General features: G+C 37.4%; 1 protein-coding gene across 2 annotated transcripts in view; it reads left to right on the forward strand.

Annotated features, from left to right (window-relative positions):
• The window catches only part of CCDC126 (coiled-coil domain containing 126), a 54,392-nt gene extending 35,122 nt beyond the window's left edge, over nt 1-19,270 (forward strand). For both annotated transcript variants that reach the window (XM_032643840.1, XM_032643839.1), the window contains one exon: nt 17,473-19,270. In XM_032643840.1, the coding sequence (XP_032499731.1) occupies nt 17,473-17,657 (185 nt within the window). In that variant the 3' untranslated portion in view covers nt 17,658-19,270. The remainder of the gene's footprint in view (nt 1-17,472) is intronic.
• The last annotated feature ends 1,728 nt before the right edge of the window (nt 19,271-20,998 follow it).

Here is a 20,998-nt window from a genome sequence, read left to right on the forward strand (position 1 = left end):
CCATAGGAAGGCAGGAAAAAGAAAACAAGGAAGTGAAAAACAGAACCAACAACACAAAAGATGAAATGTCAGACTTAAGTCCTAATATATCAAAATTACATTAATTATAAATGTTCTAAATATGCTAGTTAGAGGACATTGGCAGACTGAATTAAAAAACATGACCCAAGTATGTGCTGTCTACAAGAAAGTCACTTCAAATTTAATGATACTGGCTGGCTGAAAGTAAAACGATGGGAAAAGAGATGCAAACATTGATCAAAGGAAAGCAGGAGTGGCTGCATTAATAACAGGTAAAATAGACATCAGAGCAAAGAAAACTACCAGAGTCAGAGAATTAAATTATATAATCATAAAACGGTCAGCCCACCCAGAAGAAATAACAATCCTAAATGTATCTACAAAAATGATAGAACTGAAAGTAAAAATAGATAAATCCGCAATTATAGTTGAGAATTTAAAACACTCCTTGCTCAGGAACTGATAGAACTAGACAGAAAATCTGCAAAGATACAGAAGATCTGAAGAATGCAATCTAATCAGTGGAATCTTAGTTACATACACAGAAGCTCCATCAGCAACAGGAGGATATACATGTTTTTTAACAGTCCATGGAACATTCACCCAAAAAGATACCCTTGGCCATAAAACAAATCTCAACAAATTTAAAAGAATTGAAATCATAAAGAGTGTATTCTGTGACTGCAGTGAACTGAAACTAGAAATTAATAACAGAGTGATAATAGGAAAATCTCCAAATAGAAATTAAATAACACACTTCTAAATAATCTGTAAGTTAAAGAGGAAGTCTCAAGGGAAATTTTAAAAAATGCACTGATCTAAATGAAAATACAACATAAAAATTGTGGGACACAGCTAAAGTATGCTGAGAGGGAAGTTTACTTTAGAAAAGTACATACCTTAGAAAAGAGTGCATACTTTAGAAAAGAGGAAAAGTCTTAAATCCATAATCTAAGCTCCCACCTCAAGAACCTAGGTTCTTGAGGAAAACAAACCCAGATCAAAGCAGAAGGAAGGAAACGATAAAGAACAGAAATAAATGAAATTGATAGAAAAACAGAGAAAACAGCGTAACAGCTTTTCTTTTGAAAGGTGGGGGAAAAAACTGACAAACTTCTAGCAACACTGACCAAAAATAATTTGCCAATATCAGGAATGAAAAAGTGAGTGTCACTGCAGAACCTGCAGACATCAAAATCATAATAAGAGACTATTATGAACAGCTCTACACATAAACACTATAACTTATATGAAAGGGGTCAGTTTCTCAAAAAACACAAACTAGCACACTCACCCAGTATGGAATAGATAATTTGTTTTTGTTTTTTTTTTGTTTTTTTTTTTTTGTTTTTTTTTTTTTTTGCGGTATGCGGGCCTCTCACTGTTGTGGCCTCTCCCGTTGCGGGGCATAGGCTCCGGACGCGCAGGCCCAGCGGCCATGGCTCACGGGCCCAGCCGCTCCGCGGCATGTGGGATCTTCCCGGTCCGGGGCACGAACCCGCGTCCCCTGCATCGGCAGGCGGACTCTCAACCACTGCGCCACCAGGGAAGCCCGGAATAGATAATTTGAATAGCCGTATACAGGCATACCTCAGAGATACTCCGTTCCATACCGCTGCAATAGAGCAAGTCACGTGAAGTTTTCGGTTTCCCAGCACATGTAAAAATTACGTTTACACTATAGTTTATTAAATGTGAAATAGTACTATGTCTAAAAAGCCAAATGTATCCACTTTAATTAAAAAGTTCTTTATTGCAAAAAAATGCTAACCATCATCTGAGCCTTCTACAAGTCATAATTTTTTTTTTTTTTTTTTACTGGTGGAGGGTTTTGCTTTGATATCCATGGCTGCTGAAGGGTGGGGAGGCTGTGGCAGTTTCTTAACATAAGACAGCAATGAAGTTTGCCACATCACTTGACTCTTTGACAGATGATTTCTCTGTAGCATGCAATGCTGTTTGATGCAATGCTCTTGGATAGTGTTTTGCCCACCACAGAACTTCTTTCAGTATTAGAGTAACTCCTCAAAGCCTGCTGCTGCTTCATCAACTAAGATTATGTAATATTCTAAATCCTTTTTGTGTGATTTCAACTATCTTCACAGCATCTTCACCCGGATTAGACTCCATGTCAGGAAACCACTTTTTTTGCTCAACCGTAAGAAGCAACTCCTCATTCATTAAAGTTTTTTTTTTTTATCATGAGATTGCATGATTTCAGTTACATCTTCAGTCTCTACTTCTAATTCTAGTTCTCTTGCTGTTTCTACTACATCTGCACATCTGATCGCAGATCACCATAACAAATACAGTAATAATGAAAAAGTTTAAATATTGCAAGAATTACCAAAATGTGACAAAGAGCTGTGAAGAGAGCAGATGCTGTTGGAAAAATGACACTGATAGACTCACTTGGCACAGGGTTACCACAAACTGTCAGTTTGTAAAAAATGCAATATTTGCAAAGTGAAATAAAGCGAGATATGTCTGTAACTGTTAGGGAAATTGACTTATAGTTCAAGAACTTACAAAAAAGAAATCTTCAGGCCCAGATGGTTTCACTGGAGAATTCTATCAGAAATTTTAATAGGGGACATCCCTGGTGGCACAGTGGTTAAGAATCCACTTGCCAATGCAGGGGACACGGGTTTGATCCCTGGTCTGGGAAGATCCCACATGCCACAGAGCAACTAAGCCCATGCACCACAACTATTGAGCCTGTGCTCTAGGGCCTGTGGGCCACAACTACTGAGACCATGGGCCACAACTACTGAAGGCCATGCGCTCTAGGGCCAATGTGCCACAACTACTGAAGCTTGCGCACCTACAGCCCATGTTCTGCAACAAGAGAAACCACTGCAATGAGAAGCCTGCACACCGCAACGAAGAGTAGCCCCCACTCACCATAATTAGAGAAAGCCTGCATGCAGCAATGAAGACCCAATGCAGCCAAAAATAAATTAAAAAAAAAATTTCATTAAAAAAATTTTTAATAGGAATTAGTATAAATACTACACAGTCATTTTCAGAAAATAGAAGGGGAGGGAACACTTCCCAGTTCAACTATGAAGCTAGTATTATCTTTACACCAAAACCAAAGATGATATAGGTAATTAAAAACTACAGACCAATACCCCTCATGAATATATATGTGTAGATCCTCAGGAAAAACTTAGCAAATGGAATTCAACAACACATAAAAAGAATTAAGATGAGCCCTGAACCAAGGTGACAGAGTAGAAGGAGGTCCTCTCACTCCCTCTTGTGAGAACACCAGAATCACAACTAGCTGCTAGACAATCATCGACAGGAAGATACTGGAACTCACCAAAAAAGATACCCCACATCCAAAGACAAAGGAGAAGCCACAATGAGATGGTAGGAGGGGCGCAATCACAGTAAAATCAAATCCCATAACTTCTGGTTGGGTGACTCACAAACTGGAGAACACTTATATGACAGAAGTCCACCCACTGGAGTGAAGGTTCTGAGACCCACGTCAGGCTTCCCAACTGGGGGATCTGGCAACAGGAGGAGGAATTCCTAGAGAATCAGACTTTGAAGGCTAGTGGGATTTGATTGCAGGACTTCAACAGGACTGGGGGAAACAGAGACTCCACTCTTGGAGGGCACACACAAAGTAGTGTGCACATCGGGACCCAGGGGAAGGAGCAGTGACCCCTGGGGAGACTGAACCAGACCTACCTGCTAGTGTTGGAGGATCTCCTGCAGAGGTGGTGGTGGTGGGGCTGTGGCTCACCATGGGGAGAAGGACACTGGCAGCAGAAGTCCTGGGAAGTACTCCTTGGGGTGAGCACTCCCAGAGTCCGCCATTAGCCCCACCAAAGAGCCCAGGTAGGCTCCAGTGTTGGGTTGCCTCAAGCCAAACAACCAACAGGGAGGGAACGCAGCCCCATGCATCAGTCAGGCAGGTTTAAGTTTTACTGAGCTCTGCCCAGGAGAGCAACAGCCAGTTCTACCCACCACCAGTCCCTCCCATCAGGAAACTTGCACAAGCCTCTTAGATAGCCTCATCCACCAGAGGGCAGACAGCAGAAGCAAGAAGAACTACAATCCTGCAGCCTATGGAACAAAAACCACATTCACAGAAAGATAGACGAAATGAAAAGGCAGAGGGCTGTGTACCAGATGAAGGAACAAGATAAAACCGAAGAAAAACAACTAAATGAAGTGGAGATAGGCAACCTTCCAGAAAAAGAACTCAGAATAATGATGGTGAAGATGATCCAGGACCTCAGAAAAAGAATGGAGGCAAAGATGGAGAAGATGCAAGAAATGTTTAATAAAGACCTAGAAGAATTAAAGAACGAAGAAACAGATGAATAATACAATAACTGAAATGAAAGCTACACTAGAAGGAATCAATAGCAGAATAACTGAGGCAGAAGAACAGATAAGTGACCTGGAAGACAGAACGATGGAATTCACTGCTGCGGAACAGAATAAAGAAAAAAGAATGAAGAGGAATGAAGACAGCCTAAGAGACCTCTGGGCCAACATTAAATGCAGCAATATTCGCATTATAGGGGTCCCAGAAGGAGAAGAGAGACAGAAAGGTCCAGAGAAAATATTTGAAGAGATTATAGTAGAAAACTTCCCTAACGTGGGAAATAGCCACCCAAGTCCAGGAAGCGCAGAGAGTCCCATACAGGATAAACCCAAGGAGAAACATGCCAAGACACATAGTAATCAAATTGGTAAAAGTTAAAGACAAAGAAAAATTATTGAAAGCAGCAAGGGAAAAATGACAAATAACAAACAAGGGAACTCCCATAAGGTTAACAGCTGAGTTCTCAGCAAAAACTCTACAAGCCAGAATGGAGTGGCATGATATACTTAAAGTGATGAAAGGGAAGAACCTACAACCAAGATTACTCTACCCGGCAAGGATCTCAATCAGATTCAACGGAGAAATCAAAAGCTTTACAGACAAGCAAAAGCTAACAGAATTCAGCACCACCAAACCAGCTCTACAACAAATGCTAAAGGAACTTCTCTAAGTGGGAAACACAACAGAAGAAAAGGACCTACAAAAACAAACCCAAAACAATTAAGAAAATAGTCATAGGAACATACATATTGATAATTACGTTAAATGTGAATGGATTAAATGTTCCAACCAAAGGACACAGGCTTGCTGAATGGATACAAAAACAAGACCCGTCTATATGCTGTCTACAAGAGACCCACTTCAGACCTAGGGACACATACAGACTGAAAGTGAGGGGATGGAAAAAGATATTGGAAATCAAAAGAAAGCTGGAATAGCAATACTCATATCAGATAAAATAGACTTTAAAATAAAGAATGTTATAAGCAACAAGGAAGGACACTACATAATGATAAAGGGATCAATCCAAGAGGAAGATATAACAATTATATATGCACCCAGCATAGGAGCACCTCAATACTTAAGGCAACTGCTATCAGCTATAAAAGGGGATATTGACAGTAACAGAATAATAGTGGGGGGGACTTTAACACCTCACACCAATGGACAGATCATCCAAAAATGAAAATAAATAAGGAAACAGAAGCTTTAAATGACACAATAGACCAGATAGATTTAATTGATATTTATAGGACATTTCATCTAAAAACAGGTTACACTTTCTTCTCCAGTGCGCATGGAACATTCTCCAGGTGGATCACATCTTGGGTCACAAATCAAGCCTCAGTAAATTTAAGAAAATTGAAGTCACATCAAGCATCTTTTCTGACCACAAAGCTCTGAGATGAGAAATGAATTACAGGGAAAAAAACGTAAAAAACATAAACACGTGGAGGCTAAACAATACGTTACTAAATAACCAAGAGATCACTGAAGAAATCAAAGAGGAAATCAAAAAGTACCTAGAGACAAATGACAATGAAAACAAAACGATCCAAAACCTAAGGGATGCAGCAAAAGCAGTTCTAAGAGGGAAGTTTATAGCCATACATGCCTACCTCAAGAAACAAGAAAAATCTCAAACAATCTAACCTTACACCTAAAGGAACTAGGGAAAGAAGAACAAACAAAGCCCAAAGTTAGCAGAAGGAATGAAATCATAAAGAACAGAGCAGAAATAAATAGCAACAAAGAAAACAATAGCAAAGATCAGTAACACTAAAAGCTGGTTCTTTGAGAATATAAACAAAATTGAAAAACCATTAGCCAGATCCATCAAGAAAAAGAGGGAGAGCACTCAAATCAATAAAATTAGAATTGAAAAAGAAGTTACAACAGACATGGCAGAAATACAAACCATCCTAAGAGACTACTACAAGCAACTCTATGCCAATAAAATGGACAACCTGGAAGAAATGGATAAATTCTTAGAAAGGTATAACCTACCAAGACTGAACCACGAAGAAATAGAAAATATGAACAGACGAATCACAAGTAATGAAATCGAAACTGTGATTAAAAATCTTTCAGCAAACAAAAGTCCAGGACCAGATGGCTTCATAGGTGAATTCTATCAAACATTCAGAGAAGACCTAACACCCATCCTTCTCAAACTCTTCCAAAAAATTGCAGAGGAAGGAACACTCCCAAACTCATTCTATGAGGCCACCATCACCCTGATAATGAAATCAGACAAAGATACGACAAAAAAAGAAAATTACAGGCCAATATCATGAATGAATTCTGATGAATATAGATGCCAAAATCCTCAACAAAATACTAGCAAACAGAATCCAACAACACAGTAAAAGGATCATACACCATGATCAAGTGGAATTTATCCCAGGGATGCAAGGATTCCTCCATACATGCATATCAATCAATATGATATACCACTTTAACAAACTGAAGAGTAAAAACCATATGATCATCTCAGTAGATGCAGAAAAAGCTTTTGACAAAATTCAACACCCATTTATGATACAAACTCTCCAGAAAGTGGGCATAGAGGGAACCTGCCTCAATGTAATAAAGGCCATATACGACAAACCCACAGCAAACATCATTTTCAATGGTGAAAAACTGAAAGCATTTCCTCTAAGATTAGGAACAAGACAAGGATGTCCACTCTCACCACTATTATTCAACATAGTTTTGGAAGTCCTAGCCACAGCAGTCAGAGAAGAAAAAGAAATAAAAGGGATACAAATCGGAAAAGAAGAAGCAAAACTGTCACTCTTGACAGATGACATGATACTATACGTAGAGAATCCTAAATATGCCACCAGAAAGCAAGTAGAGCTAATCAATGAATTTGGTAAAGTTGCAGGATACAAAATTAATGCACAGAAATCTCTTGCATTCCTATACACTAATGATGAAAAATCTGAAAGAGGAATTAAGGAAACACTCCCATTTACCATTGCAACAAAAAGAATAAAATACCTGGGAATAAACCTACCTAGGGAGGCAAAAGACCTGTATGCAGAAAACTATAAGACACCGATGAAAGAAATTAAAGATGATACCAACAGATGGAGAGACATACCATGTTCTTGGATTGGAAGAATCAGTATTGTGAAAATGACTGTACTACCCAAATCAATCTACAGATTCAATGCGATCCCTATCAGATTACCAGTGGAATTTTTCATGGAACTAGAACAAAAAATCTTAAAATTTGTATGGAGACACAAAAGACCCCGAATAGTCAAAGCAGTCTTGAAGGAAAGAAACGGAGCTGGAGGAATCAGACTCCCTGACTTTAGACTATATTACAGAGCTACAATAATCAAGACAGCATGGTACTGGCACCGAAATAGAAACACAGATCCATGGAACAAGATAGAAAGCCCAGAGATAAACCCACACATCTATGGTCAACTAATCTATGACAAAGGAAGCAAGGATATACAATGGAGAAAAGACAGTCTCTTCAATAAGTGGTGCTGGGAAAACTGGACAGCTACATGTAAAAGAATAAAATTAGAACACTCCCTAACACCATACACAAAAATAAACTTAAAATGGATTAGAGACCTAAATGTAAAACCAGACACTATAAAACTCTTATAGGAAAACATAGGAAGAACACTCTTTGACATAAATCACAGCAAGATCCTTTTTGACCCATCTCCTAGAGAAATGGAAATAAAAACAAAAACAAATGGGACCTAATGAAACTTCAAAGCTTTTGCACAGCAAAGGAAAGCATAAACAAGATGAAAATAGAGCCCTCAGAATGGGAGTAAATGTTTGCAAATGAATCAACGGACAAAGGATTAATCTCCAAAATATATAAAGAGCTCATGCAGCTCAATATTAAAAATACAAACAACCCAATCCAAAAATGGGCAGAAGATCTAAATAGACATTTCTCCAAAGGAGACCTACAGATGGCCAAGAAGCACATGAAAAGCTGTTCAGCCTCACTATTAGAGAAATGCAAATCAAAAGTACAATGAAGTATCAACTCACACCTGTTAGAATGGGCATCATCAGAAAATCTACAAACAACAAATGCTGGAGAAGTTGTGGAGAAAAGGGAACCCTATTGCACTGTTGGTGGGAATGTAAATTGATACAGCCACTATGGAGAACAGTATGGAAGTTCCTTAAAAAACTAGAAATAGAATTACCATATGATCCAGCAATCCCACTACTGGGGCATATACCCTGAGAAAACCATAATTCAAGAAGAGTCATGTACCCCCAGTGTTCATTGTAGCACTATTTACATTAGCCAGGACATGGAAGCAACCTAAATGCCCATTGACAGACAAATGGATAAAGAAGGTGTGGTACATATATACAATGGAATATTACTCAGCCATAAAAAGGAACGAAATTGGATCATTTGTAGAGACGTAGATGGACCTAGAGACTGTCATAGAGAGTGAAGTAAGTCAGAAAGAGAAATCAAATATCGTATATTAATTCATGTATGTGTAACCTAGAAAAATGGTACAGAGGAACTGTTTTGCAGGGCACAAATTGAGACACAGATGTAGAGAACAAACGTATGGACACCAAGGGGGGAAGTGGGCATGGGGGTGGTAGTGTGGTGAATTGGGCGAGTGGGATTGACGTGTATACACTTACGTGTATAAAATTCATGACTAATAAGAATGTGCTGTATAAAAAAATAAGTAAAATGAAATTAAAAAGAATAAAATCAAAAAATCAGAAAATGAAAAAAATAGTAAATGGATTAAACTCCCCAATCAAAATACATAGATTGGCAGAATGGATTTTAAAAAAAAAACAGGATTTAATTTTATGCTGTCTATAAGAGATTCACTGTGGGTATAATGACACACATAGAATTTTGGGACCCTAATCAATAGGACTGGTGTCCTTATAGAAGAGAAATAGACACGAGATGCATGCACAGAAAAACGGCCACATGAACATACAGTGAGAAGATACCCATCTGCAAGCCAAGGAGAGACGCCTCTGGAGAAACTAAACCTGCCATAGCTTTAATCTTGGAGTTCCTGTCTCCAGAATGTGGGAAAATAAATTTCTGTTGTTTAAGAATAAAAGTAAGTATATGGCAAGTTATTTTATATTAGTTTCACATAAGTGATTAAAAGGTTATATGTATGACCCTAAAAAAAAAAAAAAAAAAGAAATACCGTGACCAAGTGGCATTTATTCCAGGGGTGCAAGGCTGGTTTACTTTTCAAAAATCAATCAGGTAGGGACTTTCCTGGCAGTCCAGTGGTTAAGACTCCATGCTCCCAATTCAGGGGACACAGGTTTGAGACCTGGTCAGGGAACTAAGATTCCCACATGCCACATGGCAGGCGTAAAAAAAAAAAAATCGATCAGTGTATTCCATCATATTAACAGGCTAATGAGAGGGAGGATGGGGTTACTGTAAAAGGGCAACACAGGGGTAGTTGTGTTGAAGGAAATATTCTGCGTCTTGACTGTACCAGTGTCAGTACTGTAGCTGTGATGTATGTAGTTTTACAAGATGTCACTGTTGGGCGAAACTGGGTAAAGGGTACAGGAATTTCTGTATTTGTTATTTTTTGCAACTGGATGTAAATGTACAGTTATCTCAAAATAAGTTATTTACCAATTAAGAAAAAAAAACCTAACAAACCTGTAAAATGCATAGTCCTTATATTCTAAACATGTTAGAGGGAAGTCAATCTCAGAATTCCTACTAGAAGTGGTTTTAATGTGGCTATTTAAAATGTAGATTATTTATGATTTGTATTATTTAGTCAAATCCATTATCTAGCTTTTGTTTTCTCACTTAAGAAAAATTAGGCTTATTTTATGGTCCTAGACATTTAATTTGTTTATAAAGTTTGATGAGAACATGTCGATCTACTCATGAGACCTAAACAGTGTGCCTTGCAGCCTTAAGTAGGGAAGTAATAAAATATTTGTTGAATGATATAATTTATTCAGCACTCAGTAGGAGAAGGTAGCTGTATTAAAAGTGTAAAAGACTAAACAGTTAATGTACATTTAATTACAGAGTTTATGAGGCTTTTGAAACCACTTTTACCTAGCAATTTGCTCTGATATTTGAATTCGTTCATATTGTTTAGGAAGCATTCTTGTTTTATTGCTAGCTTCATAATAAAACTTTACAGTGAGTAATTCACTTTGATAATCAAGAAGTGACTTCTAAGTTTTCTCCCTTGTACAATTAAGCATATGTTAGTGGTGGTAAAATATTAATATGAATTTGAAAAATATTAATAAGGAAAAGGTTTTGACTTAGATACTTTAAACACTTTTATGGCTGCTTTGGGTCTTTGTTGCTGTGTGTGGGCTTTCTCTAGTTGTGGTGAGCGGGGGCTACCCTTCGTTGAGGTGTGCTGGCTTCTCACTGCGGTGACTTCTCTTGTTGTGGAGCACAGGCTCTAGGCACGTGGGTTTCAGTAGTTGTGGCATGCGGGCTCAGTAGTTGTGGCTCATGGGCTTAGTTGCTCTGTGGCATGTGGGATCTTCCCGGACCAGGGATCAAACTTGTGTCCCCTGCATTGGCAGGTGGATTCTTAACCACTGTGCCACCAGAGAAGTCCCACACTTATGTATTTTATTTTCATTAGTCATTTTTGCGTTTTACTACTATTTTACTACTACTACATTTACTAAGAATTGAATTTCTTTTTTGTGTACACATGGTTTTTTTTTTTTCACATGGCTATTTTTATTTGTATCTGCCTCTCTTCACATTAAGAATACAAATAATAAAACCTATTGAGATACAAATAAGAGATAAATCAACAGAGACCTATAAGTATGGGGTCCACAAAGGCATGTGTACTTGGTGTTTGTGCTGGTCCTTTTCCTGGTTGCCTTCAGATTTGTTCCTTTACTTTTCTCTGTTTTGTATCTCAAGGGAGGGTGATTCTAGTAGGTGGCACTTTCTAAGTTCCTGAATCAACTAGCTACTGCCTGGGTTCAGCCAATGAGAAGTACTGGCAGGAGTTCGGAATGTAGGAGGAAAAGAGAGACTAGGGTATTTTTCTCCCTTTCTGCCTCAGGTGATGTCTCCTTTGTAGCGCCACCTTCTGCCAGACAGCCTCCTTGGCTCTGTTATTCCACTAGGTGCCCTTGGACTTGGGCTGTTGTAACATTACTGATTTTTCCCTCTGTTCCTTAGGCTTGGGATGATAGTGGCTTCCTGCTGTGCCTCACAATCTCTTGATTATGTTTATTGTAGCAAGAATCTTTTTATATCCAATATCTTTAGTATATTTAATAGCATTGTAACCTTTTTTGTTTTGTTTTGTTATATTCATTCGTTTGTTTTATTTTTTAGATTCCATTATATCGTCCTTTTGATTTTTGTATACTGTGGAATAATTGGGCTAGGTGCTATTTTGATAGTATGTGTGTTCTTATGTGCCTTTGTATTAGCCTGTTTTTTGTTATTTTTCCCTTAAACAATTTGATTTCTTCTCCCAGAGTAGGGAAACTTAAAGCAGGAGCAGAACAACCTTAAAGGGTTTTATTTCCTAAGTCTGGTTCTTCATGTTAATCTCAACCATGATACCACCTACCAAGCATGAATCAGACATTCAGCAAATGTTCATTTCCAGCATTTGTTGACTGTCTACTATGTGATAAAGCATCAAGCTGGATGAGCTGAGTAAAAGGTTATGGTATGGTCTCCAATTCCAGGTTGTTTTTAGGGGTTCTGAACCGGGTCCCGTGGTAGGATTCTTATTGCTAGCACTTTCAGTGATAGGGCTTTGTGGGGAAGTACTGTGGACTCCCATAGAGTGTAAATGTATAATTCCCATAACTATATAGTCACATGAAATGTAAACAGAAAATTGTAATGTGAATCTAGAGAAAGGGTGAATTTTGCTATGTTCAAAGGGATCATTGTGGTTTTTCAACTAACTGATTTTATATCATCGAATAAGGTAATTTAGATTTCTTAGTCTTTTAAAATACTTTATTAAAACTATTGATTTTAGGGCTTCCCTGGTGGCGCAGTGGTTGAGAGTCCGCCTGCCGATGCAGGGGACACGGGTTCATGCCCCGGTCCGGGAAGATCTCACATGCCGCGGAGCGGCTGGGCCCATGAGCCATGGTCGCTGAGCCTGCGCGTCCGGAGCCTGTGCTCCATAACGGGATAGGCCACAACAGTGAGAGGCCCGCGTACTGCAAAAGAAAAGAACAAAACAACTGATTTTAGAAAATTTGAAAGGAGGATATGTGATAATTTAGAACACTGTTAAAGTAATATATAGTTTTTTCTGATTAAACCCAACTTTTCCTTTGAGTACTTTTTTGATGGAAAACTGATTACTTAACTTACAAATTATGTTTAAAATAAAATGAATTTTTCCAAAGAGAATTGGTGTAAGCATTTATCAAAGGCTGTGGACACCACTATTCTGCAGCGTCGTAATAAAATATAAGCAGGAAGCTCAGATATATGCTACATGGAATTTAGATTGGAAACGTAGTGGCCTTTGTCACTGTTATAACCCAAATTATTTGTAATAAAAAAACCTGACTGTGTGTGTGGAAAAAAAAAGTGTATGCATGTAGAAAGTAATAACATAAAAGGAAAAAATTGTTGGGGTAGGCTGAAGATATATATACATTTCCTCTAAAGAAGCAATAGTCAAATGCAATGTGTAGATTTCATTTGAATTCTGATTCAAGCAAATCAACTGTAAGAAGACAATTTTCAGATAATCAGGAAAATCTGGATATGGAACAGGTGTTAAACTACTTAAATTAAGGAATTACTATAAATTTTGTTAAGCATGATAATAGCACAATGGTTAAGTTCTTTAAAAGTTAAAGGTGCATTCTGAAGAATTTACAGTGAAATGACATGATGTCTGGGATTTGACCTAAAATACTTTTGGAGAAAAAAGGTGGAAGAGGAGAGATGAACCAAGAATAGCAAAATATTGTTCATTGTGAAAGGCAAGTGATGAGAATTAGGTCCATGAGTACTCATTATACTATTCTTTCTCTGCTTGTGTATGTTTGAAATTTTCCAAAATTAAAGAAATTGAAAATGTTAAAAACAACATGAGATACAGTATATCTACTCATCATTTAGACACCATAGAGGTAAATATATATATATGTATATATATATACATACATACATATATATATTCTTTTTGCATCTGCACTGTAGTGGAAAACCCTGAATTTGGGGCCTTGGAAGCAAAAGACTGGGGTCTGAATTCTAGTTTTCCTACCTGCTAATAATGTTTACTTTTTTAAAAATAAATTTTATTTTATTTATTTTATTTTTGGCTGAGTGGGGTCTTCATTGCTGCACATGGGCTTTCTCTAGGGCAGCGAGTGGGGGCTACTCTTTGTTGCAGTGCACAGGCTTCTCATTGCAGTGGCTTCTCGTTGCGGAGCACGGACTCTAGGCACGTGGGCTTTAGTAATTGTGGCACGCAGGCTCAGTAATTGTGGCGCACAGGCTTAGTTGCTCTGCGGCATGTGGGATCTTCCTAGCCCAGAGCTCATACCCGTTTCCCTTGCATTGGCAGGCGGATTCTTAACCACTGCGCCACCAGGGAAGCCCCTAAAATGTTTACTTTTTCAGTCTATTTTATACGGGAAAAAAAATAGACATGTATACTGAATATTACAATAACTAATAACAAGTAAGGTTTGTTGAGACCTTGTGCACGACACATTGAGCTAAGCCTTACGTATCATTTAATCCTTATTACTAATGAAAATATTAAATAATATATGGGGAAAAAAACCCCTGATGTGCACATATACATATATATGTATACGTATACAGACACACATATATATATAAAATACGTATACATTACAATAAATTTGTATTTGATTTTAAAGAACCCCAACTTTTCCTTTAATTGCTATTCCTAACTATAACTAATCAGTGAGTAGGCTGTACCTTTATAATTCATGTCACACTTCAGCTTGGTGTCAAACCTCTGAGGGCTTTAGCTTCATTTTATGTTAACATGATGGTAAGCTTCCCACCCCAGTCTGTTCTATGTAGCCTTCTCTGGCCTAGGTTGCCTACTTCTTCAAATATTGTATATGAGGTGGCTGCCAGGGAAAAACAGACTCAGCAGTTATCTTTTAATCTTGTTGCTGGAAGATTCTTTAAAATATATATATTTTAACTTACCAAATACTATTATAACTCTTGGTTGAAAGGTCTTAATAAAGAAATGCCCCCTCTCCCTAATCTTTTTTTTTTTTTTTTTTTTTGCGGTACACCGGCCTCTCACTGTTGTGGTCTCTTCCATTGCGGAGCACAGGCTCTGGACGCGCAGGCTCAGCGGCCATGGCTCATGGGCCAGGCCGCTCCGCGGCATGTGGGATCTTCCCGGACCGGGGCACGAACCTGTGTCCCGTGCATCGGCAGGCGGACTCTCAACCACTGCGCCACCAGGGAAGCCCTCCCTAATCTTTTATTTTGAAAATTCTCAGTCTACAGAAAGTTAGGGAAAATTATGTGGTAAACATCATATATCTTTCCTCTAGATTCATCATTTACTAAAAATTTTTCTATATTTTTATCTTTCCTTCTCTATGCAAATATATATGCTTTTAGGGGGTACCATTTGAAACAAATTGTACATATCATGACATTTTATCCCTAAATACTTCTTATCAAAGAATTTTTCTTATACTTTTTTTCTTGTGCATACCCACTAAACTAGAATATTTAAGTGTTCATGATGAATGAGGCCAAAAGATACACTGCTTGATTTCCTCCATCACTAGACTTTCTCCAAATAGTTTTTCCCCTCACTTTATATTACATTGATTTTTTTGTTGATTTATTTCTAATCACTTTTTACAATCACTGCTACCACTACTCTCACTACTCCTTTCTGAAATCTGTTTTCCTTTTTTCACTTTAAGAAAATTATGGTAAAATGTATGTAACATAAAATTTGCCATCTTAACCATTTAAAAAAAATATTTTATTTGTTTATTTTTGGCTGCGTTGGGTCTTCGTTGCTGCACGCAGACTTTCTCTCCTTGCAGTGAGCAGGGGCTACTCTTTGTTGTGGTGCATGGGCTTCTCATTGCGGTGGCTTCTCTTGTTGCAGAGCACAGGCTCTAGGTTGCTGGCTTCAGTAGTTGTGGCTCGCGGGCTATATAGTGCAGGCTCAGTAGCTGTGGCGCACAGGCTTAGTTGCTCCACGGCATGTGGGATCTTCCCAGACCAGGGCTCGAACCTGTGTCCCCTGCATTGTCAGTTGGATTCTTAACCACTGCACCACCAGGGAAGCCCTGCCATCTTAACCATTTTTAGGTGTACAGTCCAGTGGCATTAATTATATTCAATGTTGTACAGCCATCACTACTACCTAAAACTTGCATCACCCCTCACAAGAAACTCTGTAACTTTACCATTAAGCAGTAACTTGCCATTCCCCCCTTCCCCTGGTCTTTGGTAACCTCTAATCTACCTTCTGTCTCTACGTATTTTTCTATTGTAGGTAGTCCAAATAAGTGGAATCATACAGTATTTGTCCTTTTTTTGTCTGGCTTATTTCACTTTGCATAATGTCTTCAAGGTTCATCCATTTTGTATTACGTATCAGAACGTCATTCCTTTTTATGGCTAAATAATATTCCCTGTATGTTAATACCACATTTTGTTGATTTTTTGATCTACTGATGGACACTTAGGTTGTTTCCACTTTTTGGCTATTGTGAATAATTCTGAAATAAACATTGGTGTACAAGTATCTCTTTGAGTCTCTGCTTTCACTTTTTGGGTTAGATACCTAGGAGTGGAATTACTGGGTCACATGGTCATTTTATGTTTAGCTTTTTGAGAAACTGCCGAACTGTTTTCTGTGGTGGCTGTGCCATTCTATACTCCTGCCAGCAGTGTATGAGCGTCCCAGTGTCTTCACATTTTTGCCAATGCTTATTTTCCCTTTCTTTGATTATAGCCATCCTAGTAGACGTAAAGTGGTATTTCATTGTGATGTTGGGTATCTTTTCATGTGCTTACTGTTCATTTGCGTATCTTTTTTGGAGAAATGTTTATTCAAGTCCTTTGATGATTTTAAAAATTGAGTGGTTTATCTTTTTATTGTTGGGTTTAGGAGTTCTTTATATGTTCTTGATACTAAGCCCTTGTCAGATATATGATTTGCAAATATTTTCTTCCATTCTCTAGATTGTCTTTTCACTTTCTAGATAATATCTTTTGATGTCCAAAAGTTTTAAATTTTGATGAAGTCCAATTTATCTGTTGTTTCTTCTGCTTTTCGTGATAGCTTAGTAACAGAACCATCAGCAACTTTATGAGTTGTTGTTAAATTATTTTTCCCCTGATCACAGATTAGGGTTTGAGCTGCCTTTTTTGGTCCAGGACCAACGAAAAATAACAGTATTAGTTGCCACTGACTGAATACATAATATGTGTTAGGTGCCATTGGGAAACCTGAGAAAAGAGGATTCTAGGGAAGCAAAGGGTCAAAATGTCATTCTTTCCAGGTAAATTCTACTAAAACCCTTAACCTCCCAGAGAGATTAGAAGATATAGTCTTCCCCATCATTTTCTAGGCAGAACTAGTATCTGTACTGCACTGATTGGGTTCCTGGCATCTGCTCTGGATCCTAGGCTGCTCCTAAACTTCAGCCTGTGGAGGTTCCAGGTTTCTTGTTTCTACAGTTCCTTGAATTTCTTAGTTAGCTCAGCTAGCTTTTTACCTTACCTGCCTAGTCCACAGTTGTCTTTTCAGACTAAGAAACTCAAAGTAAATGGGTTCCTTACAGAGAGACTAACATTTCAAACCAGCCTTTACATCTGTTTTATTGCACTAGAAAAGTAAGTTTCCCCACAGTTATAACTCTGAAATTCCGTTAGGAAGCTCTGTATGTGATGCTATTCATTAAAATAGGTAGGCTTTTTCTACGTGTGGTATGAGTGCTTTCCCTCTAGTATATTTCCTTTCGGATGAGTTGATAATTGTTCACTTTTCCCCTCAAACTATGAAAACACAAATATTAAGTGCTCTATCAGTCTTTAATATGGTTCATTCTCATTTTCTTCCCCCTAGCTGATTTAAAAAGAACAATTGCCGTCCTTTTGGATGACATTTTACAACGTTTGGTAAAGCTGGAGAACAAAGTCGACTATATTGTTGTAAACGGCTCAGCAACCAACACTACCAATGGTACTAGTGGGAATCTGGTGCCTGTGACGACAAATAAAAGGATAAATGTATCAGGCAGCATTAGATAGCAGTTGAAGATCAGCTTGTGCTGCTACGTTCACCGTGGATTATATCCTATGGCAGAAAAGCTTTTATATCGCTGGCTAGCATAGAGTAATACTTTACAATAAAACCTCTGTGCATTTTCAAGGAGTATGCTGGATTCATGGAATTCTAATTCTGTATATAAATTTTAAAAGTTATTTGCTTTCAGGCACAACTCTTCAACGCTGTATTATATCCTTAAAGGGAACTTGGTAACCTGGTTGATGTAGTAAGCAGGTAGGTGATCTTTGTATAAATCTTTGTGTTTGAGATCAAGTTGAAACAAAAACACTGAAAGACATGGATTCATTTCTATAAAATATTTATTTAAATATATGACATGTTTCTCAGACAAGTGAAGAATATTGTTACTGAATCATTCTGTCATTTGTTATCAGTAGATGTGACTGTTTGACTAATACTATTAGAAAATGTGCTTACTTCCAGTACTTACTATATTTTGTTATTCAGATTATGAGCAGAGAGAAAGGAAGTACAATGTTGAAAATAATGTTTTGAAATCATGACCCAAAGAATGTCTTCATTTGCACTATCCCTTCAGAATAACTGGAGGTCAATTATTGTATATTTTTAAAAATTACATTTATAAGAGTATAATCTTGAAATGGGTAGTAGCCACTGTTCATAACCTATTCTAAACATTGGGACAATTAAATAACATTAAAATAGTAATTTCTAATCTCATATGTAACATTTTCTTATATACTTATGTTCTGAAGAATAAAAGATATTTATGATGAGATTAAAAATAAGTATTAATTCATGATTTTCATATACATGAATGTTTAAAGTGTAACCCTTTGATTATGTTGTCAAGAAAGCACATTATTTCAATATTCCGGTAATTTTTGCTTATATTGGCAAGGGCGAGAGAAACTGAGATATTTGTGAGACTGGGACTCTTAAGGACTTTAGCCAGATGTATATAATAAAAGTATTTGTGTTGCATTAAACTGCTTGGAAAATGGTAACATTATAGTACGTAGTATCCTGCTTTATGAAATTTTGGATTTGTATAATAGATACGTTAGATATTCATTTTATATAATGAGCACTTAAAATAATTAAGAATGTTTAAAATGTAATTTAAATTATGAAGATGGACTATCTTTTCAGGAAAACAGCTATTCTATATAGCACAAGAAATCTTAATCTTGGGTAATTCTACTATAGAGCAAAGTACACCTTTATTTAAATTTACCTTGTAGCAAATTTAATTGCCATATGGTGCCCTATGTTTCATAGTATTTATTCTCTATAACAACTGCTTAAGTGCAGCTAGCTTCTAGATTTAGACTGTATTGAATTTATTTTGGTTTTGGATATTGTATTGTTCATCATTACAATGTGCTACCAGACATAGTAGCAATAATTATAATGTTTTATTAAAGTTAAGTATGAGAAAATATTTCATGAAAGGTATCTTTCCAGACTCTTCCCTGTACCCTACCTTTATGTGAAGAAATTATTTATATACCATTTTCAGGTAAAGTTTGGAATAATTGTTCAGTCTCTCATTAGATGTTGACATTTTTGTTTTCAGGGATGAAATAAAATGTATTATTTGTACTTTAAAGTGTTATCATAAGTTTTTTCTTTAATGGTGATTGTGCATTTAATAAATGGTAAATAATTAAAAGGAATCTTAGATAATTTGGGTTTTGTTCCATGAATTCCAGATAGCTGTTTCAAAAGAGAAAAATGGAAGATTGCCTTGTTCAGGTTAGGCGAGTCTGAGTTTGGGGACTGATGGGAACAAATCTGGGGATTGTGATTGGAGGTGGTTCCTAGGCTTGTACTGTCAAGTCGAAGTTTACTGGTGAGTTTTTTTTAATTTAAATTTTTAAATTTTTATTTTATATTGGGGTATAGTTGATTAATAATGTTGTGTTAGTTTCAGGTGTACAGCAAAGTAATTCAGTTATACATAAACATGTATCTATTCTTTTTCAAATTCTTTTCCCATTTAGGTTATTACAGAGTATTGAGCAGAGTTCCCTGTGCTATACAGTAGGTCCTTGTTGGTTATCTATTTTAATAGCAGTGTATACACGTCAATCCCAAACTCCCAATCTGTCCCTACCCCCCACCCTTCCTTCCTGTTAACCATAAGTTTATTCTCTTAGTCTGTGAGTCTGTTTCTGTTATGTAAATAAGTTCATTTGTATCTTTTTTTTTTTAGGTTTTGCTTATAAGCTGATATCATATATTTATCTTTCTCTGTCTGACTTGCTTCACTTAGTATGATAATCTCCAGGTCCATCTGTGTTGCTGAAAATGGCATTATTTCATTCATTTTAATGGCTGAATATTATTCCATTGTATATATCTAACACACCTTCTTTATCCATTCCTCTGTTGATGGACATTTAGGTTGCTTCCATGTCTTGGCTATTGTAAACATTGCTGCAGTGAACATTGGGGTGCATATATCCTTTCCTTTAAAAAAAAATTAATTAATTAGTTGATTTTTGGCTGCATTGTGTCTTTGTTGCTGCATGTGGGCTTTCTCTAGTTGCAGCGAGCAGGGCCTACTTTTCGTTGTGGTGCACGGGCTTCTCACTGTGGTGGCTTCTCTTGTTGTGGAGGCGCTTGGAGTGCAGGCTTCATAGTTCTGGCTCGTGGGCTCTAGAGCACAGGCTCAGTAGTTGTGGCGCACGGGCTTAGTTGCTCTGTGGCATGTGGGATCTTCCCGGACCAGGGCTTGAACCCGTGTCCCCTGCATTGGCAGGCAGATTCTTAACCACTGTGCCACCAGGGAAGTCCCACATGTATCCTTTCAAACCATGTTTTCCTCCAGATATATGCCCAGGAGTGGGATTGCTGGATCTTATGGTAGCTCTATTTTTAGTTTTTTAAGGAACCTCCATACTGTGGCTGCACCAGTTTACATTTCCACTAACAGTGTAGGAGGGTTCCTTTTTCTCCACAGTCTCTCCAGGATTTATTGTTTGTAGACTTTATGATGATGGCCATTCTGACTGGTGTGAGGTGATATCATAGTTTTGATTTGCATTTCTCTAATAATTAGCGGTGTTGAACATCTTTTCATGTGCCTCTTGGCCATCTGCATGTCTTCTTTGGAGAAATGTCTGTTTAGGTCTTCTACCCATTTTTTGATTGGGTTGTTTGTTTTTTTCATATTGAGCTGCATGGGCTGTTTGTAAATTTTGCAGATATTAAATCCCTTGTCAGTTGCATTGTTTGCAAATATTTTCTCCCATTCTGTGGATTGTCTTTTTGTTTTGCTTATGGTTTCCTTTTGCTGTGCAAAAGCGTTTGAGTTTAATTAGGTCCCATTTGT

Source organism: Phocoena sinus, chromosome 9 (assembly GCF_008692025.1).
Source record: "Phocoena sinus isolate mPhoSin1 chromosome 9, mPhoSin1.pri, whole genome shotgun sequence".
In the NCBI taxonomy this organism is placed as follows: domain Eukaryota; kingdom Metazoa; phylum Chordata; class Mammalia; order Artiodactyla; family Phocoenidae; genus Phocoena; species Phocoena sinus.